Here is a 21,804-nt window from a genome sequence, read left to right as displayed (position 1 = left end):
AATATCCAAACAGGTGACATTAAAATGCTTATGCACAATCTCACATCGTTTTAGCCCAAATCCATTAAAAACCTCATTACAGTTATATTGGCATAAACCTCTGTGCCAGTGTTCTCCAGCTGATTTAAACTGCATCAATATAAATCCAGTTTCAATTGATTTAAGAGATTCTAGACAGAAGTGCACTGCATTTGACAAACTAATGGGAGGACATACCCTTATTGAAATACTAAAACTTCTGCACTCAATCTTTTCATATGCAGCAGCATGGCTTTTGAACTTTTGCCATTTTGTATTTTACAAGCCCTTACAGGGAGGGAAAATAAGTAACTTTGGAGCAGTCAGGTTAACAGCCTTTCACTTCATCAACGGAACCCATGTGCAGCCACAGATGCCTTAAGCTTTGCTGTTTTATAAAATTATAAGGACACAGGAGAAGCATAATGCTTTTTTCTACTTACCCTTATCTGAACTCAAGCATATTAGTGGCTGACAACCCTTCTCTTTTTTTTTTTTTTTTTTTTTTTCTCTGTAAAAGGCATCTAGTCTTTAGGGTTTTTTTTTTTTGTAAAAGTAATGAAAGCTCAGTATCTAAGATGCCACCCAATAGATCAGGTTGCTCAGCACCCCATTCACTAAACCCTTCCAGGGACATGACATCCACAGCTTCTCTGGGCAGCCTGTGCCAGTGCTTTGCCATCCTCACCATAAAGAATTTCTTCTATATATCTAACCTGAATCCAGATGTTATTTAATCACTCTGAACTCACGTTCCCCACTACAGCAGCTTTCTGGTCCACATGGTCAGTTTATGGCCACCATGAAGCAGTCTGTTGTTACTGAAGTTTATCCAATATAACACTGGGAGAAGAAATGCACTACTGGTCTTGAAATGACACGGTGTAATGTTAAAAACAAGATTAAAACTACTGCCCCTCATGTGCTGGCAGTGATAAATTATGCAGTTGTCTCCTTCCAGCCCCTCCCATCTGCAACAGCTACAACAGAACCTTAGTTCAAACACTAATCTTATTGAGTTCTGGAGCTGTCAGGCCAGTCTCAGCTTTTGTGTGAGATTCCTGAAAAATAAATTTGACAATTTCTCTAAGCAAAAGGCCTCTAACTATGTCTCCAGCCTGCTAACCATAGTACTTACATGCTTTGTGAAATTTGTGTTTCACATCAAGAACGGTAGATGCTGGAGGTACCTGGAAAAGAAAGCAAAATGCATGCAGATCAATTCTCCTTTCTTCTTCAATTTGGGATCACTTCTCCAGCCCTCCAATAAAGAGGTGCTTAAATTTGTCTCCAAGTCCTTCAGGCTAAAATGAAAAAAATCAGCAAATTTGTTTTCACACAAACATTGGTTATTAAGGTTGGTATGTTATTAAGGATTGTCCAAATTTGAATTATACATCACCTGGACCACCTCTGCTTGGTCAATGGAGGGGTAAAATCACAAGAGTCAAGAGGTTTGATCTAGGGGGCAATGCAATAATTGCCCCCTAGACCAAACCAGTGGGAAAACTTGAGAGATTTAGCATTAAAGTTAGGTTCAAGCATGCTGAGGTCCATGTCCTGGAGACATGAAAGGGTTCTCTGGAGAAGGCAGCAGCAAAAGTGGTAGGTTCTGTCCTTTCTTCCTTAAATGACTTTGCTTCTGCATGCTTTTGTTCATGTGCACTGAAGCAATTCAGGTGTCACAGTTTTAGAGGGCAGTCTGGAGGCTTTGTAGGCTCTGTTTTATGATGTATATTGATTTCTTAATATACTTTGTACAAATTACCTGAGAAACACATTTAGAATTTACTAAAGCAAAATACTTGGATTTGCCTTTTGTTTACAAGGAAAGGCAATGGGACTTTTGAAGAAGTAGCATGTTGAACTACTTATTAGTGGATTGTGACAATAACCATGCAAACAAATAGAGAAGAACATAAGAAATTCTCCTACTAGAGATCATTTAGCACCTTAACATAGCTGTTTTGTTGAAAGACTGAGTTTGGAGAAATACTGATGCAACAAAATAAAATTGCTGACTCTAAAGCAACAAATCAGTGCAGAAAGTTTACTCTTATGTAATTTGACACCCCACACAAATATACAGTGTATGTGCTTTTAGTACTTATGAGTAACCCAACTTGCTTCCAGTAATATGAACAGGCAGAGAGCTCAATACAGATTTTAGTGATCTAAAGATGTAAAATGACACCTTTGCTAAAAGGTAGTAAAGTACAGATCTTTTCTAAGTTTTTTCTTGGGTTTAGATGAGAACACTTTATTTTCCTCAGTTACAGAGGGTTTCACTGGGCATTTACAGAAACTGCTGTAAATGAAACTCCACTTAAACCCTGACTTGTCTCTCTAATGTGCCTGCTAAACAGTGCCAACTCCACCCAAATCAAGGCCTGGGCTACTTGAAACCAAGGATTACCCTTTTTCCCTCTCCCCAATACCCATGTTGACCCAAACCATGCTGAAGTGTACTAGGCCAGGCAAGAGACACTGCCCTTGGAGACCCTTTTCTTCCTAGCTACAGGAAACAATAGAAGAAACCATTTTATCTTTCTTTGTTTAAAAATAAAAGAAAATATTTTATCTGTGTTTATTGCACTTGAGCAATTCACGCAACACCCAGTAGAGCAGCACATCTCCCATAGTTTCCATGTATTTTTCCTATCATGTGTGCAACATCTGTGGACTTGGGGGGGTTATGTTCTCGAAACCTCTAAAAATGTCTAAAATTGCTTTCTCACACTTTGTAATCTCACACCTGTGAGGCCTGGAGTCCAGAATCCACCAGATGCAAGCTGTTAGCTGGCAACACCTATTCAGTATACAAGCCTGCAGACCAAAATCTGTCATCTGTCCTAGCACGGGGCAGATGTGCAGGTACTCAGAGCTGGCATTGCCAGCTGAAGGACAGGGATGCTTTTTTCCACTTTGATGGAAGCTGAGCTGGCTTTCTAAATTCAGTGTAAGCCACATTGCTGCAGGGCCTGCATCCCTACAGATCAGCACCTACTGTGACAGGTTCTGGGATAGAGTAGCATAGGGCCAACCCATGCTCTGGAGAGCTGATCAACTCATTTAGGCAAAGAAAGATGAAAAACTGTACAGCTTAGCATGCTTAAAGAGCAGTGCTTGCACAAAATAGAGCCAGGTCTCCATCTCCAGCTCTCCTGAGTATGTTTTGACTTCAGGGCAGAGCTGCCCTCAATCTGTTCAAAATGTCTAGCCAAGCCCTTGTTAGCAACTCTACCTTTACATCCCTCTCCCTTTTTTCATCCTGAGACAATCAGTGCTTTCTCCCCTCCAAATCCTGCTATGGCAGCAAGGGGTTCACATCACCCAACTTCAGCTATTTAAAAAATGAATCCAAGCTCATGTTTTAGGTCCACCTGTGGAGCCACCCACATGCCTCAGGTGTTGCAAAGCTACCAGGTGGCTGCAGTGTCCTGCTGCAGCCCAGGAGCCGGTTGGTGTGCCCCTGGGGTGTGATGAGCAGCACCACACAGCACTCACAGCTGGAAGGGCCATGCCCTGTACATCCCTGAGCCAGGCAGAGCTCATTAGCAGGACACTGCTGTGCCTGCCTACATCCAAGCTGCTTTAGGCAGAGCTGGTTTAAGCCCTGCCAGCCCGTGGCCAGAGATGTGCTGGGCTGGCGGTAGCGGTCTGGTGGCTCCGCACAGGCTGCGGGGATCCTGGGAAGGCACGGAGCTCACATCCAGCCAGGAGGGCAGCAGGAGACCTGTTTTATAGGAGCCAGCTGCCTTTGAGAAGGACCCTTCCACTCAAGACAAACTACACACATGGCCAGCTGAAGAATAACACAAATACTCTCCCCCTTCAGAATGGGTTGTGACAGAAGAATTGCAGCATCCTTTCACAGGCAGAATAATGAGGTTATAGCCACAAAAGAATGAAATACATTTTTTTTATGATCTTGATAATTCTGTGTCCTTTTCTAAAGACCTCATAAAACAACCAGTGAAGTTATAGTTTCCAATATTGATCAATGAGAAGATGGATGCTGAGACACCAGGTTACTACCAAGAGTGTCCTCTTTGTAGACCATTAATTATCTTTTGTTCTTTTTCTTGTACATCAATACAAGCTAAGGAATTGTAAGGATTGGGAAAGCATCTGCTCTTATTACCCTTTGTGCCAACTGAATAAAACACCCTGGAATATTTCACTGTAATTATTAGTCTTACTCTCCTTTCATTCTTTTGAATTATGTCTGAAAGTGTTATAACCCTTTCTTTCCTCTATTTCAGCACTTTACAAATATGCAAAGGCAAAGGAGAGCGAGAGACGACCCTTAGTTTGTTTAAAGCAAGATGGATTTCTGCTCTTATTTGGTATGTGTCTTCTACAGCCTGATGGTCAAGCCAGCTTTTCCCTACAACTTCTTCACTTGTAGTCTAACACCTGATTTAAAGTGTAGTCAACTTTCCAGTAAGTGACTATCATGTGTAAGGGTCAAGACTACTTCCTTTTGAAAAAAAATGTTATGAATAAATGCATATTTTACAGCTGTGGGTTGCAGTCATTACACTTTTCATTCAGAAAAGTATGATTTCAAAATGTCAAATCCTGATTTTCCTGTACTTTCACAGCCAAAAACTTTTACTTTTCCATTTGAAGCAAATGGAAGTAAACTTTTCATTTACAATTCAAGAATTAAAGGACCTTCTGGGTCGTCCATACCATTTCTATGCTTCCTTCAGACACCAATGCACAATGCCTCACATTTCTTTTTAAGATTTAAAATACCATATTAGTATTTTATACTAGGGCTGAAGGAAGAGCACTAAGAGGAAGATATTAAGGAAACTTAACACTGCCTTTGTGAGTGCAGGGTAATCAGATAGTTATCCACTTTCATATCTCTTTCACATTTATAAGTCAAGGAATTATGCCAAATCTGGTGATCTGTATGTAATTGCATCACACAGTTCTTGCACTAAAGAATTATTGTAGGGGTCAGATGTCAGCAGAATATCAATAAGAATCTGAATAATAGAATTTCAGCAAATAAGTAATCTTTCATTCAACATTTTTCTCTGAATACTTTTTTCTCTTTGTGACATGTCAGTACCACTGCGCTGCTGAGTCGCCTACTTTGTAACAGGCATTTTCCATAATTGCAGAAATTCAGAAATTCTGCCACTCCAGTTGCTCATTAACCACCGTCCCATCTTCAGCCAGGGTAAATTTGTTCAAAAAGGTGACATCAGTTTATTGCAGCTGAGGGTCTGGCTGCAAAACAGATAACCAGTTAATGGGAAAGCCAGGTAAATTCCAAATTTATCACTCAACAAATACTTCATCATTTCTGCTTTAGCACCCTGTCCTTGTTTTGGGACCATGCTGTATTACAAAAAAAACAGCAGCATTCCACAGAAAGTTAATTAGAAAAACACCTGTTCTAGCTGATCTCTGTGTTTTGTGAATTTGACTTCTAGATCAGATTGGCTCTTTCTGATCGTCAGTTTTCAAAGTCAGAATTAAAAATTGAGCACTGTTCTGCTTTAACCTTTCCCAGTGTGTGTTCCACACAGCTCTCTTGGTGAACCAGTGTGCTGGTCATGCCCAAAGAGATATAAATAAATGAGCTCACCATGGAAATGACGTAGAGATACCTACATATAGACAAGTGCTGTTAGCAGCTGCACAAAGGCTTCATCTAGAATCCAGTATTTTGCTCAGCAGGCTGCAGTGAAGTGGCTACCAAACAGCTGGCTCTGACCTCAGCACAGCCCTTCCAGAAGCAGGAGATATTCCAAATTGTGGTTTGAGCTGAGGTAGTTTCCAGCACACGTACGTAAGTAGAGGGCTGCCTCACTGAGCAAACTTCCAGATTATTTATTATCTGGTCACATGAACCTTGGCATATGAGATAATCTGACTGACTAACATTTCCAGTGATTATGGGCCAAATTAGCTAAGAATACACATAACCACATGCTTGCTGCGTGCAGTCATGTCAATTTACCCCAGCCAAGTTTGGCTCTAAAGATGATTAATTGTTTTTGTACTGCTAGCTGGGTATTTCTATTTTAAAAAAAAATCCTCTCTTTTTGCAAGAAATTGCCTGAAAAAGTGTCAGACACCAAAAAGAGCTTTTTTCCTCTCTGCCAAAGATGAGAGGGGAAGTAAAGAGAATGTAATTCACTGGCAGAGAGAATGTGTGCAGAATTCAACATGCACACCTATTTCTGAGCAAATCTGACTAGATTGGTGCATCCCCATGCCCTGAGACCTTTTATTAAGGGGATTTGAGTAAGGTTACTGTTCACCTCAGCAGCTGAACAGCAGAACCTGTCGGGAAGCCTCTGTCACAACACTTTTCTGCCAGGGAAATGGAATTGTTCTCTCAAAACTCTGGATGTGTAAATTTGTGTTGATTTCAAACTTTAAAAATTGAATAGAAATTTATAAAAAAATCTGCTTCTGGCACATGCTGGAAAATAATATTTTTTGTGTTATATTCATTACTTTTTATTTCTCATCTGTATCAAACTTTCATTATTTCTGCATTATTTTATGACACATCTATCATGATAGAGCAAAATAATATAACACATGGCTCTCATGTCATTGAAAATAATCCAATAGGAAATAATATGCAAATAAATGCACTATTAAGTTGTAAAATAAATTGAACTTGAAATATTTATTGTGTCATAACAGATTGAAATATTTCAAAATTAATTTGTAATGTAATCTTTCCCAAATTCTACCTCATCAAAAATTCAAGACTCATTTTTTTCCACTGTCATTTTCAAAGAAAACAACATTTGGGATATGCACTTAAAAACAAAATAGTTGTCAAAAATAATGTAATATAGACCAAAAATAATAAAATAGACTTTTAAAAATTATAATATTTTATTAGAAATAGATATAGTGCTGGTTTATTGAACAAAGTATAAATAATAAAGAATAATAAGCAGTAATTTTGACCCATACTTCTCAGGAATAAAGTGAGGCTTAGGGTGGTGTTTATGTTTTTTGTTGGGATTTTGATTGCCAGTTCTAGCACAAATAAAGCATATTGCTTAGCTGTGGAACCTCTGAATTTGTCTTCCCTTTTCTATCAAATAGCTGTATAGTTTTTTGTTTACTTTTCTATGTCTACACACACTGCTAAAATTAAAAATCAAGAAGTGCACCCAAGAAATTCGGCCAATATTTAGCACAAGCTGGTCACAATATGGGGGACTGCATGAAGTTAAAAAAAAAAAAAAATCAACCAGTTCCAAAGAAAATTCACGGAAGAATGGATTTTGGTGAAACAAGTGATTCTGTGAGTAGCAGGGCTAATAAAGCAGGTCTGTGGAGGGGAGTTGGAAGCTGAGAAGCAGCAGAAAGGAATGGGAAATGAGGGTGATATATGAGAACAACCAGGCAGCATCAGGTCTGTTAGAAACGCAAGTACTTTTCATTATTCAGTACCAAGAGCAATGAAGAGATGCTTGCTGTACTTCTGGAAGAGGTCCTCTGATTGCCACAATTTGATCTTTTGAAGCACAAGATAAGGAAGAAAAGCTTGCATTTTAAGGACTTTTTAAAGTGCAAAATTGCTTAAACACAGGCAGATATAGTAATAGCATTAACATGTACTGCTGGGTATTTACAGACCCATGACTGCATGGCTCAAGTGTTCTGTGAAGAATCACACATTGGATTTCAGAAAGAACCTGAAGCATGTTCTGATGGAGCTATAAATCATATGCAGGAGTATTTTAATGCTACTAATGCCTATAAGAGTTAGGTGCCATTATGCACCTAACTTTACATCATGGGCTGTGCTGTTAACTATTAGACTAATAAAACACCTACTGCTCCCTATGGTCTTGTATTGCTCCAGTACATTTATAATTTGCAATAATCTCTGAATTATCTCTGATGCAATAAGGCAAATATGTGGCTGGGGTAAAATGTCATAACTTTAGTGGGAAAGAGTGCATTTCAAACTGGCTGGGAATCTGTCTCTACAGATGCAATTCTGGCAATATTCACTGCTCTGGTGGCATAGCTGGCTTTTGCTGCTGGCCAGAATGCTCAGAAAAAGTTGGAGCACCACCAGTGTATCACAAATTCACTCTTGTTTTTGCTCAACTTTGAATGCAACTTTAATTTTTTTTGAATATTTATTATATTTGCTTCTTTATTTCTTCCCCCAGGCTTAGACTTTTTTATCTAAAATAAGAGATGCATAAAATCTGTCATTTAAAGGCTCTTCTAAGCTTTGATTGGTATCAGCTGAAGCATTAGTCATCTGTTGCAGCTTCTGTAATTCTTTAAATTATCCCTTTCCAAATGCTAAATGCCCTAAAGTTACCAGCTTCTCCCCTCCCCAGTCTCTCTCTTCTAGAAAAATCAAAGGCCATTTCTCCAGGTATTCCATTTAAAAAGCCATCTCACAGCAAGCAAAAAGTAATATGTATAGTTGCCTCTTTCATCTGAAACCATCCGTAGCTATATTGACATTAAAATTATGTGAATTTCTAGCAGAGCAGGAAGAAATAAGTGTTGTGCATTGCTACAACAGAATTTGAATATATTTACCTACTTTACCAAGCATAAGTAATAACTGAGGAAGAAAATACTACTGTCATCACTTCCAGCACTGTGGCTGGGCATAAGATTCAATGCCTATAGGCAAAAAAAGACACATATTTTATAATTTATTTTTTCTCAGTGTCCCCCAGCAAGGGCCAGATCCCCGTTGTGCTGGATGCTGTGAAAACATACAGTGAAAGACACAAGACACCATGAAATCCTCCTTCCAAAAGGAAGTAAAAAAGAGGATTTCCACAGCAATGAGCCTACATCCAGCTGTTTTTGTGTCTGTGTTCCTTCAGCCATTTTTCTGTGGGAATTGCTGCTATGTGGGACTCAGCATCCATGGAAGCCCCTACCATGGCACAGCTGGTTATTCAGCCCCTTTTGGCATCCCTGGCATCAGAGGTGGCACGCCATTAATGATAGATTGCTTGAATGAGAAAAATTATGATAAAAATCCTGTGCATGAAAGGAGACCCCTGTGGATGGTCACAGGTTCTGCTCATTCTCTGAAGAGAAGATTATACAGTCCTCTGAAGTGGAATATTAGAAGTGAAAGATTTAGGGGGGGAAATACTTAAAATGGCCATGAAAGTATTAATCTCTTTCCTGGGAAAGGACTTCTTTACTTTGCTTCACTAGAATGAGGCTAATGGGAAGAACCTGACATTAGAGGCAGTGTTCTCGTACTGCACAGTTCCTTTGCAGGGTTTCATTGCCTACTTTAATGACTGCACTCGCTCACCTAAAATGAATGTGGTATGTCTAACCTCCAAGCCATGATGTGAGAAGTTATTTTTATTTGCTAGAGCTGACTTTGCAAAAGAGATGAGTGTTCTCCTCGGCTGTTCCCTTTCTGTGACAGAGTTGCAACCCACAGGCAAGAGCAAGAGATTTCTGATACCAGAGACAGCATTTCTGCATGCAAATGGCTTTGCTGATATGCCAGTGGAAATTCATTGCATTGTTAAGCCTTAGCATGCAGGTACAAAGACACTGCTGCCTCAGGTGCTTTTCAAACAAACAAACAAACAAAACAGAAACAAACAAACAAACAAAAAAACCCTTTAGCTCCTTCAGAGAAAAACAGGCCTTTCAGAGCAATCAGAATAAGCCCTAATTCATCTTTGGCAAAGGATGTAGTGATATACACACTGTCATATTTAACTGCAAGAAGTGTTGAATATGGACAAGTGACTGTGTTGATACATACACTTGTGTGCAAGGGCATTTTAGTTCCCTAAAAATAACAATATTCCCATTACATTCATTATAGTCATTGCACAGCAAACAGTGCCTACAACTCACAAACGTAAAACCAGAAGTTCCTCCAGCGTGTACCGCGAGCCATAAATGTTCAGTTATCACTAGGTGGGTTCTACAAAGACATTTCAGTGGGAGAAGGCACTGGGTGGAGGATGGAGAGCTGGCTTCAGGAACAGTGGGAAAGTAGCCTCCATTATCTTTGCAACACATCTGGGAAAGAGGTTCTTCTTGCACATTTGAAGAAGCAAGATCTCTTCTGCAGGCCTTAGGAAGTGTTCTGAAAACGGGGGTCACTGCACAGCAGCCAAAACTGAGTTTGCACCTCTGTTTACAGCTTAACTTGCAAAATCATACAGCACTACTGAGCTCTGAGGATTTTGATGGGAAAAAGCTTTCTCTGCTGGTTTCTCCAGAGGTGATTTATTCTGTAAAAACTGTACTGTGTAACATTTCCTGCCTTAAAAGCAACTCATGCAAAGTTAATTACATTGCACCATGTTTGTGGGGAAATACATTTTACTACAAGTTAATTTGAAGAAAAAAATATTATACAAAGAATGCTATAAAAGAAACAGTTATGAGTTGCTTTAACAGCATTTATAAATCAAATCACTGCACATCAATAACTTTAAAACCAACCTACATCAGGTTTTTGGAACAATGTATGAGGGAAACAGTTTTTGAGTAGCCATGTATTTTTCATAAGTTGTGGGTGGCAAAAAAAATGTGGGTTATTTGTTAAAAAGTACAAAAAGGAACTGTTTTCTTTCATTTATAACACTTGATGATTTTTGCTGTTCTGCTGTTTTCTGTGGCTTTTTAGAAGCAACACAGAAGCCAAGATCCTTAGACATTTTGTGATGCTATTTAATTGAAAATATTTCTTACAAGAAATCTTTAATCACATGCTTTCCTCTTTACACAGAGATAGGAATTTCTTCCATACAAATTAATAAATTGAGGGGAAAGGGAAAAGGGAAAAAAGGGACTTTTGATTATCTAGGCTCACCTGCTTTTTTACACTGGCCAAAGAAGAGATTTATTCCTTGCTAAAGTCTTTCACTCACTGAGCAAGAAACGTGTATGATTCATGTTTCAGCTACAGAATATCTTCACACAAATGCAGTATTGCATTTATTTTATTGCAGTGCATGTTAAAGAGCTGAACACTGGCCCACAAGACACTCAGCTCTTGCTTACCATGCCTTGACTGTAAAAATATAGGCCAAATTTCTTGGCTAAATTTTCCTAATTGTGGCTTTCAGGCACCAGCTTTTGTAAAGCCTTTGGATGCTTGGGTAAAAACCTTTCTGCTCAGGGACATCCTCTCCTGGGTCTGCCTCTCTGGGGAGTGGGGAAAAAAGGAAGGAAAACCCACAGTGCTGTCCTGCAGTGGCCCAGACACCCGGACTCTTATCCTGCCATGGGCACTCTGTGGAGCAGCAGGCTGCTCATACACCTCCTCAAAACTTCAGTGCCTTGTCCCAGGATCCCTCCTCTGAGCATTTACATACTGCTTCTAAGAACAGTTGTAGCCTAAGTTTAAATATCTTTCCCTGCTTGGAGAGTTCCGCTAGTTTGGAGACATTTTGTAGGATAACTGTGAAAAAGAAAAACAACCCTGAAGCTGGTTTGTGATTCCTCCCCATCCTCCAAAATCAGAAGCCTCTTCTCCATGGCACATCACCTCAGAATTAATTTCAAGAGCAAATCTGGGGGAAAAGATCTCACACTGCTATTATTTCTCTTCTAAATTCTTTAAGTAACTCACTGGAAAAGCTCATGTGCACCAAACTGCTTGCATAATATCATATCCATAGCAGAGAAAGTCCCCAGAGCAGATTGACAATATTAAATAAAAGAAATTGTACTTCCATAAAGAATTTCATGTTCACAGTGTGCATGTGCAAAATAAACTGCCAGTGTTGCTGACTCATGTGAATTTAAGTTTTTCAAGATTAAGTAATTTTCCTCCAAACCCAGCTCCTGCAGGAGATGACTATGGCACCAAAATGTCTGGGATTTTTCACTTCTTCTGCTTCCTTTCATTATTTTTTTTTCTGCCTTTCCCTAGTTGTGAAAAAGCCTGCAACAGGGTGTGAACAATATTTTAAAGGCTTAAAAAACAAGTACGTATTTATTCTGTTCCTTGAAGTTAAAGATAATCAAGAACTTATAATAACCACTTAATATACGTGACTGATCCATCCCAAAAGTGTAAGATAGGAAAGAAAATGAAATTAAATAATGCTAATTTTCCCTTTTTAAATGGAGAATTAATTCAGAGAATTAATTGTGCCAGATTCAAAACTTTTGGATTGATGCCAACTGATTTCTGAAGATGACACAGCCAAACACACCTTTTATAAATTCCTGATACTGTATTGAGGACAGGAAATTATTTCTTGCTAAATTCCAGAACTAGTTAAATGTGCCATAATTTTGCAGACTTTACAGAGCTCCCATTAATCTGAATAGGATTCATAGGCACATGCAAGGATCTCAGAGAAACTCAACCTCTTGGAATCATCTCCTGGTGTTTAACCACAGAGCATTAAGCATTGAATCACTCTGCCTGAGTTTCTGTTGGGTGGAGAAAGAAAGGGTTCTTCTCTCTACCATTATAATAAAAATTTCCCCTTTAGATTTATTAATCTGAGAATATTATAAATGCATTTGCTAAATCATAATATTCTGAACCACTAGCAATAGGCAATAAGAGTCTAAATACATGCATTTTAAAATCCATGGTTCCTCTTCTGACAAGCAGTAATTACATGCAAACCCAAGAAATTAAGTTAATCATAACTATCTCACAAACAGGAAACAGGCATTAGAAGTATCTTGTTGGGCCTGTAGCAGTTATATTTAATTAAACAGAAAATTATGCACAAACCAGTACACCAGCCTCTTGTTTGCCCTAACAACCAACTGAAATTAAGTTCACCAATACTAACAAGTGTCCATGGAAGCAAGGAACTCAACTTCTGTAACTTCAGGGTTGACTTAGGGATTATCACAGCAAATAAAATAAACAGCCAGGTGAATGAGCATTCAGAAACCAAATTCTTTAAGCAGTCTTGGAAATCTCAGCTTGTACTATACTTGTACCAATTCCTTGGTACTGTGCCAAAAATATTTTTTTTAAAAAAGCCCATACTGCTGGCCGTGTAAATTGAACATATATTTCTGTTTCTGAGCAGAGACTTGCAGCTGTTATTGCTACCCTGTGTGTATTTTACCTCTGAATAAAGAGTACTTAGCAATCATCACTCATGTCTCTCTTTTCACCACTACAGGGGCAGAGTCCATGGTTTGGAGGAGATGTAGAAAATCTTCAGGGTCAGAAAAACTGAGAATAAAGATTAAAACACATGTCTGGTATCATCCCAGCAGCATGAAGCATGGAAGGATTCCTGAAACGTGGGTCTTTGCCTAATGCTGTTTCTGTACTATATGTATTTTAATGACATTATAGGAAAGCTCAAGATAAAAAACAGATTTGTCTTTCTTTTGATCAAAACCTAATTCTAAATGTATGTAGAGAAGCTAACAACTGTGTAAATATCACTCAGTAAAGTAACATGAACACTACCATCAAAATTGTTATAAATAGTCATCCTATTTGTTTGACCATTTTGTGCATGTTTTCTCTTTGGCTAGGTTAGAAAAAATAGCAAAAATTATTTTGCCCCATTCAGAATTAACAAATGAGACATTTAACTTTAACTAGGCATGCAAATTGGAAAAACACCCTTTAATAGACGAAGAACACTGGAAATCTGGTAGCATTCCACCCTGCATATTTCAAAGGCATTAAACATTTGAAGCAAACTTATCTACCTGTTCCAGCTGTTGCCAATGAGGATAAGGGAATTTTTTTCTACAAAAACAGTAAGTCCCAAAACTCCACTAATTTACTGAAAATTCCATAGGCTAAATAGATTAGGATTCCCATTTTCATGGCATGAAAGAGACCAACTATTTCACCGAGGGACAATGAATCATGAAAACTGTGACCAAAATATTTATTAAGCATTTTTACCTGTTATTTGTGGGTTCATGAACTTCCATCCTAGCCAGTCCTCTCATCCTACTTATTCAATTTGGCTGTAGTTTATATTTTTTTACTCACATTATTAAAACAAACAAACCAAACAAAATTTCAAAACACCTCTTTTAGCTAAGACCCTTTGTTTAAAATGAAAAATTTTTACAAGTGCCTGGTCTAATCTAACAAGCAGGGAACAGTTGAGTACATTTAGGTACCAGTACATTTAGGTACTCGTAGCATTGCAGAGATGGTGGGCTTTACAAATGTATTAAAAATGAGTATACATTCTGAAACAAATGTTTAAGTATCGTGCTCTGTCTGAAATAGGCACCGTGATCTACGTGTCAAGAGTCAGCCTAAGCACGTAGCTTTGAGCCCACAGAGCTGCCAAGAGGTCTAAAACAAACCAGTGCAGGATTGTTTGTAAAAATCCTGGAGAAGACCAGCCCAGGGCTATGACTCACAAGGAATTCTTAGTGTCTCCCAGAGAAAGGAATGACAGTACTTGTACAGAATAAGACCACAGCACAATGAAAACTGAGTCCCTGAACTAGCACCGTGTGAACCCGGCACAGCCCCGGCGCGCTGGGATAGCACACTCACCTTGTCCACAATGCAGATCTGCTTCTTGCTTTGCACATCAACAATCTCTACTTCAAAGTAGGTGACTTTTGAATGTTTGAGCGCTGGTGATGGTTTGATTTGGCCAGCAGAGAGCACCAGCTGAGATAAGTTGAAAAAAGAGCGCGAGTCATTGTGAGACATGGACAGAGCTCCTCCATCAGCTGCGAGGTCCCTCCTGTGCTCTGGAGCGCTGGGATTCTGCCTCTTGAGCATGGTGTGACCCAGCAGCAGCGACCGTCATATCAGCAGGGGACAGTTCCAGGGGGAAATGTTTCCTCCCTGCAGCAGTTAAATACAGCCACAGACCCAAGAGACACAAAAGGTCAAGTGGCATTCCATTTTAAGTGTACTGTCTTATTTAGCAGGAGTGAAAACAATGGCTCTGTAATCCATGTCTATATTTAATCTGCTATTGTGATGTCCTGTGTTGATGCTGCTGCTTTCTTATTTTCTTTTTTCTTTTTTTTTTTCTTTTTTTTCAGCGTTTGAAACAAGACATACTGGAATTCCCTATTAGCAGATATCAGAACTGAAATTCCAGAGCTCCAGAGGGGCAACCAGAAATGAATGCAGTAAATTCCACTGTTACCTACAGAGACAGATGTTTAAAATGGCCACATACACACATATGTATAGGTATAAATGTTGCTTATTCTAGAATCATCACCATCAGATGCCATCTATTCCAGAAATATCTACTAACAAAATAGCACGAGTTCATCAGCAAAATTTAGGGGATACTTTCAAATATCTGCTTGGCTTTAGCACCATGGATTTTCTGGTATTTAATGAAGTAGAGTTTTCCTTACAGTTCTGCCAGGGAAAATCAACTGAAGGAATGGAAATTGTAACCTTAAAGGCATTCGTTCAGGGCTTGGTTAATTTCACTATTTTCTTATTCTTTCCTGACAATTTTTACAATGCAAGTCTGCAACAAAACAAAAGCAGCTTTAATGGTAAGAATAAAGACTACATAAAACAACAAATTTTCCCTGAAGCAGCTTCCCCAAGCCTTGTTTAAACTTCATTTCTCCATGTATGGCTTTTTAATAGGATTTAACAGAACTAGCAGTACTTTTCCATCCTGAAATTCTCCCTAAATTTCCCTGGGTTGCCTAGGATTACAGTGTTAGAAGGGCACCATGAGTTTCTGCAGACAGCTCTTTCCCCAAAGTAAATTCTCCATTCTCCAATTTTACATTTCTCCATGGTAAAATCTCAGAAAAATGACAATCACTATTACAAAAATCATACAGGTTTGTTACACTGAGGAAATTAATTAAGTGGGAAAAAGCTTCCACAAGGTAAAAGTCAACATAAAATTAGTACCATCTCTGGCGATGCAGGGTGGAAACAAAACAGGTCTCTTTTCCCTGATTCTGCTATAACTTAGAGAAAATATAGTGGTTCTTTAGCCATAGCTCTTACTAAAGGACCTAACTCCAACTTATACCTAAGATGCTTTATGCCCACATGACATAACAAATTTTGAAGTAGCCTAGACTGAGAGAAAAGTGCCCACTGCTTGGTGATGCAGTCATGCAGCCTTGGAATGCCTTCACTGGATTTGTTAATGGAAAGCCCTGACTGGAGGAATGCAGGTGTAGAACACTATCGATCCCCTACTACAAAAAAAAAAAAAAAAAAAAAAAAAAAAAAAAAAAAAACAGGATTAAATTTTGGCTATACTGAAATCAGTTTGGGTCTTCTCATTAGTGCAGAACAGGTCAGCATCTACAGGAAAAAAGCAGTTAGACTTGATTATATCATATCAAAGAAGTACACCTGTCTCTGAGGTTAAATGAAAGGGTTTTGAGGAACCATCACCTTGGTGGAGTCAATACATCCAGCAGAAATTTTGGTAAAAGCTAGTCACAACAGGGAGAATGGCAAAGTATTGTTTTACTGTAAGGGGCTTGCTAAAAACAGCCACCAAAAACCACAGAAGACAAAATCCAAGTGTGAGGTACACTTATTTGAACAGGCTACTCTAAAGAAACTGCACAATCTGCTGTACAAGGGATGAAAAAAACTGATATAATATTCCCTTTTAGCTGTAAGATCTATATGAATAAGTGAGCTGTAATAACACATATTAATAAATTTCTAAATTTATTTCAATACAAAACCCATAAAGAATAATATTGATCATCAAGGCTAATTTCTGTGTATATAAAGGAACTGGTGTTATAGTCATTACTTCAAGTATATTTATAACATTTAAAAGGATAACATCTGAGCTGCTGCTTCTGAGAAAAAAAAAAGCTTTTGATTTACTGCAGACATTTAAACGATCAGAATTTTATTACTGACCAATGAACGCTTGGATATCTGAACCAATTCCAGGAAAATGCTTACAAAAATATACTCCCATTTTTGGCAATCCAAGCTAATCATTTGCAATTTTAATATTTTGAGGAACAACCATCTTAGCGGACCCAAACACTTTGGTGACATTAATTAGGAGACCTTCATTAAAGGTGGCTGGCCCTTTCCTCCCTCTATTGTATTATGGATTTAGGATCAGAATGCAGCAAATGTAATGCTTGCATATAAAGTGGATGAGAGCTACTCTACTAAAAATAATGAGGGATAGAGTTACCACTGATAACCCAAGCTCTAAAAGGGAGATGAATAAAAGCTGTGATGGTTTTGTCATTATTGTAACAAGTGCTGCACTTTCTTGAAATGGCATCAATGGGTTTGGATGTTCCAGCTCAATGTGAAGCCATCCAGCCCATTCTGTGTGGAAGTGCACACAGAAGGGAAACATCAGTTACTGGACAGAAGGCATATCTTTTCTTTCAATGCCATTATTGTGCCTCATCTCAGTCCACAGCACTGGAAATGGGCAGTCCCAGCACATGGGGACAAGTGATCAGCCCTACGGTGAGATTTATTGATCCTCACTACACGACCATAAGGTGCTGTCCCCAGAGCTGTGGCAGGGCTAGCAGCCAGCAGCCACCCAGCCCCTGACCTCAGCTTCATTCTGGGACTCTGAGAGGAGTCAAAGAGCACTCAGCAAGAATTAAATCATCTCTGACAGCTTCAACTCACACTGAAGTTCAGGCCATATAAGGGGCTGATATTTTTGAGGGGCCGCAAGAATGGGCATCACTCTTCTCAAAGTGTGGCTCTGCCTCCTCTCCTCCCTTGGCATTCAGCTCACAGGAGCTGTTTTGGAGACAGGCAGGCACTTGGTTAAGCCATCCTTCGGAAATACACTTTTTCAAGGAGGCAGAGAACGCCTGCCCCCAAATCACACAGCCTGGCCATCATCCCTGGTTAATGAAACTGCTCATATTTTTAGAAAAAAAGTTACACCTGTAAAGGATTTTTTTTTTCACCCTTCTAATCAGTATCTGAAAACAAGCATCAGCCTGTGCTGGTCATGACAAAATAGGTAACAAACCACTGGTTGGGGCTACAACATAGCATTCAGTTTCTGCTTTTGACACTGGTTTCCAATGAGGTGTTGGGGAGCTGCTGGTTTTCCTGCTTTTCCCTTCCTATTCCACATGCCATCCCTGCGTGAAGCTCTCTTGCACTGTGCATTTTGCAGACAGCCTGGCACAAAGGGATTTCAAAAGATCTCAGCTGGGGCCTTGAGGCGCCTCTGAAGTTCCTTTTCATCTCTGGTGATGTTTTGAACTCCTCCTTCCCCAGTGAATTGGTCATCTCCTTTCAGCCTGCAGAATGTCAGCTACTAACTCAGCAGCAGAGTGTCACTTCTGTCAGCGCAGATGCTTGTCAGCAACCCCTCACATGTCACTTTTTTATCCCACACGTTTGGAATGCTTGGCAGGACTGGGGTTGTTCCTTTCCCACAGACACAGAACTCCAGAGCCCAAAGTATGTGAGGTTCAGAACCACAGGTCATGAAATCTAAAACAAAGCAGATTGCCAAGGTCACACTTACCTTAGTGTGCCATTTTTGGAGATCGTGCCATTTGTCTTGCTGGGGAGGGAGATCTGAACCAGTGTGCTCACATGGCCCTTGGCCTCACTCCTTTCTCAGCAGCTGTGCAGCCCTTACACCTGGTCCTGTGCTTGATTGGTATTGTGCTTGATCTAACCACCACTGTTAATATCTCTCTATCAGATTTCATATTCTAAGGGCCAGGCAGGAGTGTGGAGCTGTTCTTCCAGTCTTTTTATTGAGCTGTCCAAGGAAAGATTTAAGAACCTGATCTAATTTACTCATTTGGAAGAACACTGACAATAATTTGTGTGTCTGGCTTCTGGCTTCATCTGGCAGAGAGTTTAGGAATAGTTTTACCAGATTATTTGGTAATGCATTTAAATGTTTGGTTTGATTCTGTTATCCATAACAATTAAATAACAACTAGAATGTATTTCTGAAGCATTGCAGAAATTTAAGCATTAGCCTGGCTGCTAGGGAAAAAAGCCCACAAAAATATGACCAACAAAAACCACTGTGCATGAGCCTCTGGCATTTCTTTGCCTGTACACACCTACCTCAGAAGTCATAAAATCAATTTAAAACATTCTATCTTCATGCTTGCACACAAAAATGCTACTTAGAAGCAGCTCCACAGCATTCCTATAAAACTACTCAGGTCATTTCATTTTCTCTCTTGAAGCTAAGTCTCTTAAATAAGCAGTGAACAAGAGAAAGGCACAGAAGAAGAGTGTCCTGACTCTAAACAATCCTAAAGCTCTTTTAAATAATGCTGAAGTCAGGACTAAACCCCACCAGCTAGGGGACAGGGTAAAAGTGATATACACCCATATTCCGCCTCTTCAGCTAGACTGGCAGGGCTCCTCAGCAGAGGGTGACAACCTTGCTGACCCTGTGAGCTGTGCAATGGAAGCATTACACGGCCACAAGCCTCAAGCCTCATCCTTCAGAGGCTGTGAGAAGGGAGAGTCAAAGGAGCAGCTTGCAAGCAGAGCCCTGGGATTTCCAGTGCCCACCTTGCCCCTGCAGGAGCTTTTTCCACTGACCAGACAGATGACATTTTGTCAGCTGTTTAAAATCTCACTGTGGTAGCCTGGTTTTATCCTTCTGGCTTTGGAAACTGAAAATATTGACTTTAAACTTTGGTGTGGGTGGTGCCAATTAGAAGCAAATTCACAGCACAAATCAAATCCAAAGGCAGTGTTTGTTTTATCCTGCACAGACATCCACCAGAGACACAAGGGAAATTAGCAAAGTTGAAATACAGGATAGTAATTCTATCTGCAAGCAGTACACAGTGAAACCTCCACCCCCAGCTCCTGTAGCACACAAACACACATGTACTTCTCTACCAAAATAAGTACAGCCTGATAAAGAACTCAAATCTGATGATGAGCAGGATATATCATAACAGGCAGCTGCTGGACTGTAGTATGGAAGAAGCCCAAGAAGATGCTCCTGGTGATGAAGAGACCCAAACGAATCTTCAGAAGTGACCAGGCTTTTAAGGTCACTGACAATAAATAGCATATTCACAGCTGTGAAGTTTCAATTCTTCTTTACATGAAAACAGTGGAAATTGTGCTATTCCATTATGTGAGGCATGAGGTCTTCTCCTCTATGCATCTGGAAATATATTGCTAAGTGAAAAGTCTTTTTTTTAGACTTCCATATTTTGTCATTCTGTTTCACTCAGGTAAATGTGTAGCCCTTTTAAACACACAGGAACATCTGAAAACTTGACTTCAAAAAGCCTAAGGAAAAAGATTTTTTTTCTTAATTTCAAAACAGAGTCTATGATTTTAAGCTAGTCTTGGCATTTTTCAGAAAGACAGGGAGATCAACATACTACCTAAGTCCTTGTACAGTCAGTATGCTTCATACCCCATTGTTTCTTTGAGGCAAAGATTAGAAAGCAGCATTAGAAATTGGACCAAAAAAATGTGACCCAAACTTGTCCAAGAACTACTTTTAAGGAAAACTCCACTGACCTTTACCTGCAGAATTTTCCCTACAGCATTACACTCATCCTTTAGCATGTCCTCAAGCTGCTTTTGCCTTTCAGTGGCAATAAGTGCTTTCATACATTTGCCTTAATGTAGTGTGACTCCCCTTACTGCATCATCAATTCTGCCTAATAAAATGGCACCTCAATTAACAGAGGTTAGAAACTGGCTTGCAAATGTCTGGCTTTGTTTCAGCTTTCCACAACAGGCTTTGTGCACCTGAGGAAAGCCACGGCGATGAGCTCCCTGTCAATCTCAGCCCAGCAGCAAAGCCATCAAGCAAGGCAGCATCTAGGTGGGTGAGACTCCTCAAAACATGGACAGACAGCAAGTTTCCACGGATTTCATTGTGGCTTTATGATATTGTGTCACTTTACAAAATAAAGAGAAAGGGCTGAGCAGATTAATGAAGGACAGGTGCTGATACCCTGTACTTTGCAGCAGTGAAGCTTACTCCATGCCCTCACTTAATTTCAGCTGAGTACAGGTATTACTGACAGCATTTTTTTAAATCCCCTCTGAGAACATACCCTGATGAGATAATGGATTGTAATTTCACAGGATAAGATCAAGTAACCACATTATTGGAAGCTGATCAGCCACTAAGTAAGGATAATGAAAAGAAATACAGTAAGGCAAAACCATTTTTCACAAATGGCAGCAGTACAGAACTGGCAAATCCATGTTCTTACAGATGAGATTAGGTGCATCTTTCATCTGGGCAAAGTTATTACATACAAGATGAAGTTGGAGTCACTTGGAGTAGTTTCAGGAAAAAAAAAAAGTTGTTCAAATATGCATTTCTCAGTGACACTGAAGCAGTAAAAAACATTTACTCATTTGGATGAAAAGATTTTGAGGTTCAGAACAATCTGGTCTCTTTAATGATTTCTGACCAGTAGGAGGGAAGAACAGCCTTGATTAGAACACCTACAGATTCCTAAAGAAGCTATTTCGACGTTAACATATTCAAAAGCTCTTGTTTGCTAATGTAGAATGTATAAAATCCTGAAAGCTCAGTAACTGCCACAAAATATAATCACACTCTTTCGACAGTTCTATCCTGAGATATGTTTAAAAGTTTATAATGACAAAAAGAAACCTAACTCCAATTTACAATCCTTCTTTATTGTCTGAAGTTCTTGGGGTGATTGGTCTTTCATTGCTTTTGAAATGTTACATGGTATTTCTCCTCATACAAGAAGCCAAACTGTTCTCAGTCTTTTTCATTTCAGGGCTTCATTAATTAGGTTTCTGAAACATCTGTCAGCATAACCTCCTTCTTTCACAAACTTTCAAGTTTCCAGAAAAGTTCCCATTTATTATGACATTTTTAATACTCAGTCTCT

General features: G+C 39.3%; 1 protein-coding gene and 1 long non-coding RNA gene across 5 annotated transcripts in view; one reads left to right on the top strand and one right to left on the bottom strand.

The window, feature by feature from the left end:
* The window catches only part of TECRL (trans-2,3-enoyl-CoA reductase like), a 58,994-nt gene extending 44,210 nt beyond the window's left edge, over positions 1-14,784 (bottom strand). The window contains exons 1-2 of one of the 3 annotated variants that reach the window (XM_041412070.1): positions 14,504-14,784; positions 1,157-1,208 (exon numbers count right to left, since the gene is read on the bottom strand). In XM_041412070.1, the coding sequence (XP_041268004.1) occupies positions 1,157-1,208; positions 14,504-14,737 (286 nt within the window). In that variant the 5' untranslated portion in view covers positions 14,738-14,784. The remainder of the gene's footprint in view (positions 1-1,156; positions 1,209-14,503) is intronic. The other 2 variants (XM_041412072.1, XM_041412069.1) reach the window with 2 other exon arrangements.
* LOC121339876 lies at positions 5,672-16,201 on the top strand. 2 transcript variants are annotated; one of them, XR_005953228.1, is made up of 3 exons: positions 5,672-5,833; positions 13,146-13,269; positions 15,007-16,201. It is a non-coding gene; the product is annotated as an uncharacterized LOC121339876 (long non-coding RNA). The 2 variants fall into 2 exon arrangements; XR_005953227.1 differs by lacking the exon at positions 15,007-16,201 and adding an exon at positions 14,228-14,497.
* Positions 16,202-21,804: the final 5,603 nt, after the last annotated feature.

The sequence above is a fragment of the Onychostruthus taczanowskii genome, unplaced genomic scaffold, assembly GCF_017590055.1.
Source record: "Onychostruthus taczanowskii isolate IOZ18803 unplaced genomic scaffold, ASM1759005v1 scaffold38, whole genome shotgun sequence".
Classification (NCBI taxonomy): domain Eukaryota; kingdom Metazoa; phylum Chordata; class Aves; order Passeriformes; family Passeridae; genus Onychostruthus; species Onychostruthus taczanowskii.
This window is presented reverse-complemented; position numbering and strand designations above follow the sequence as displayed.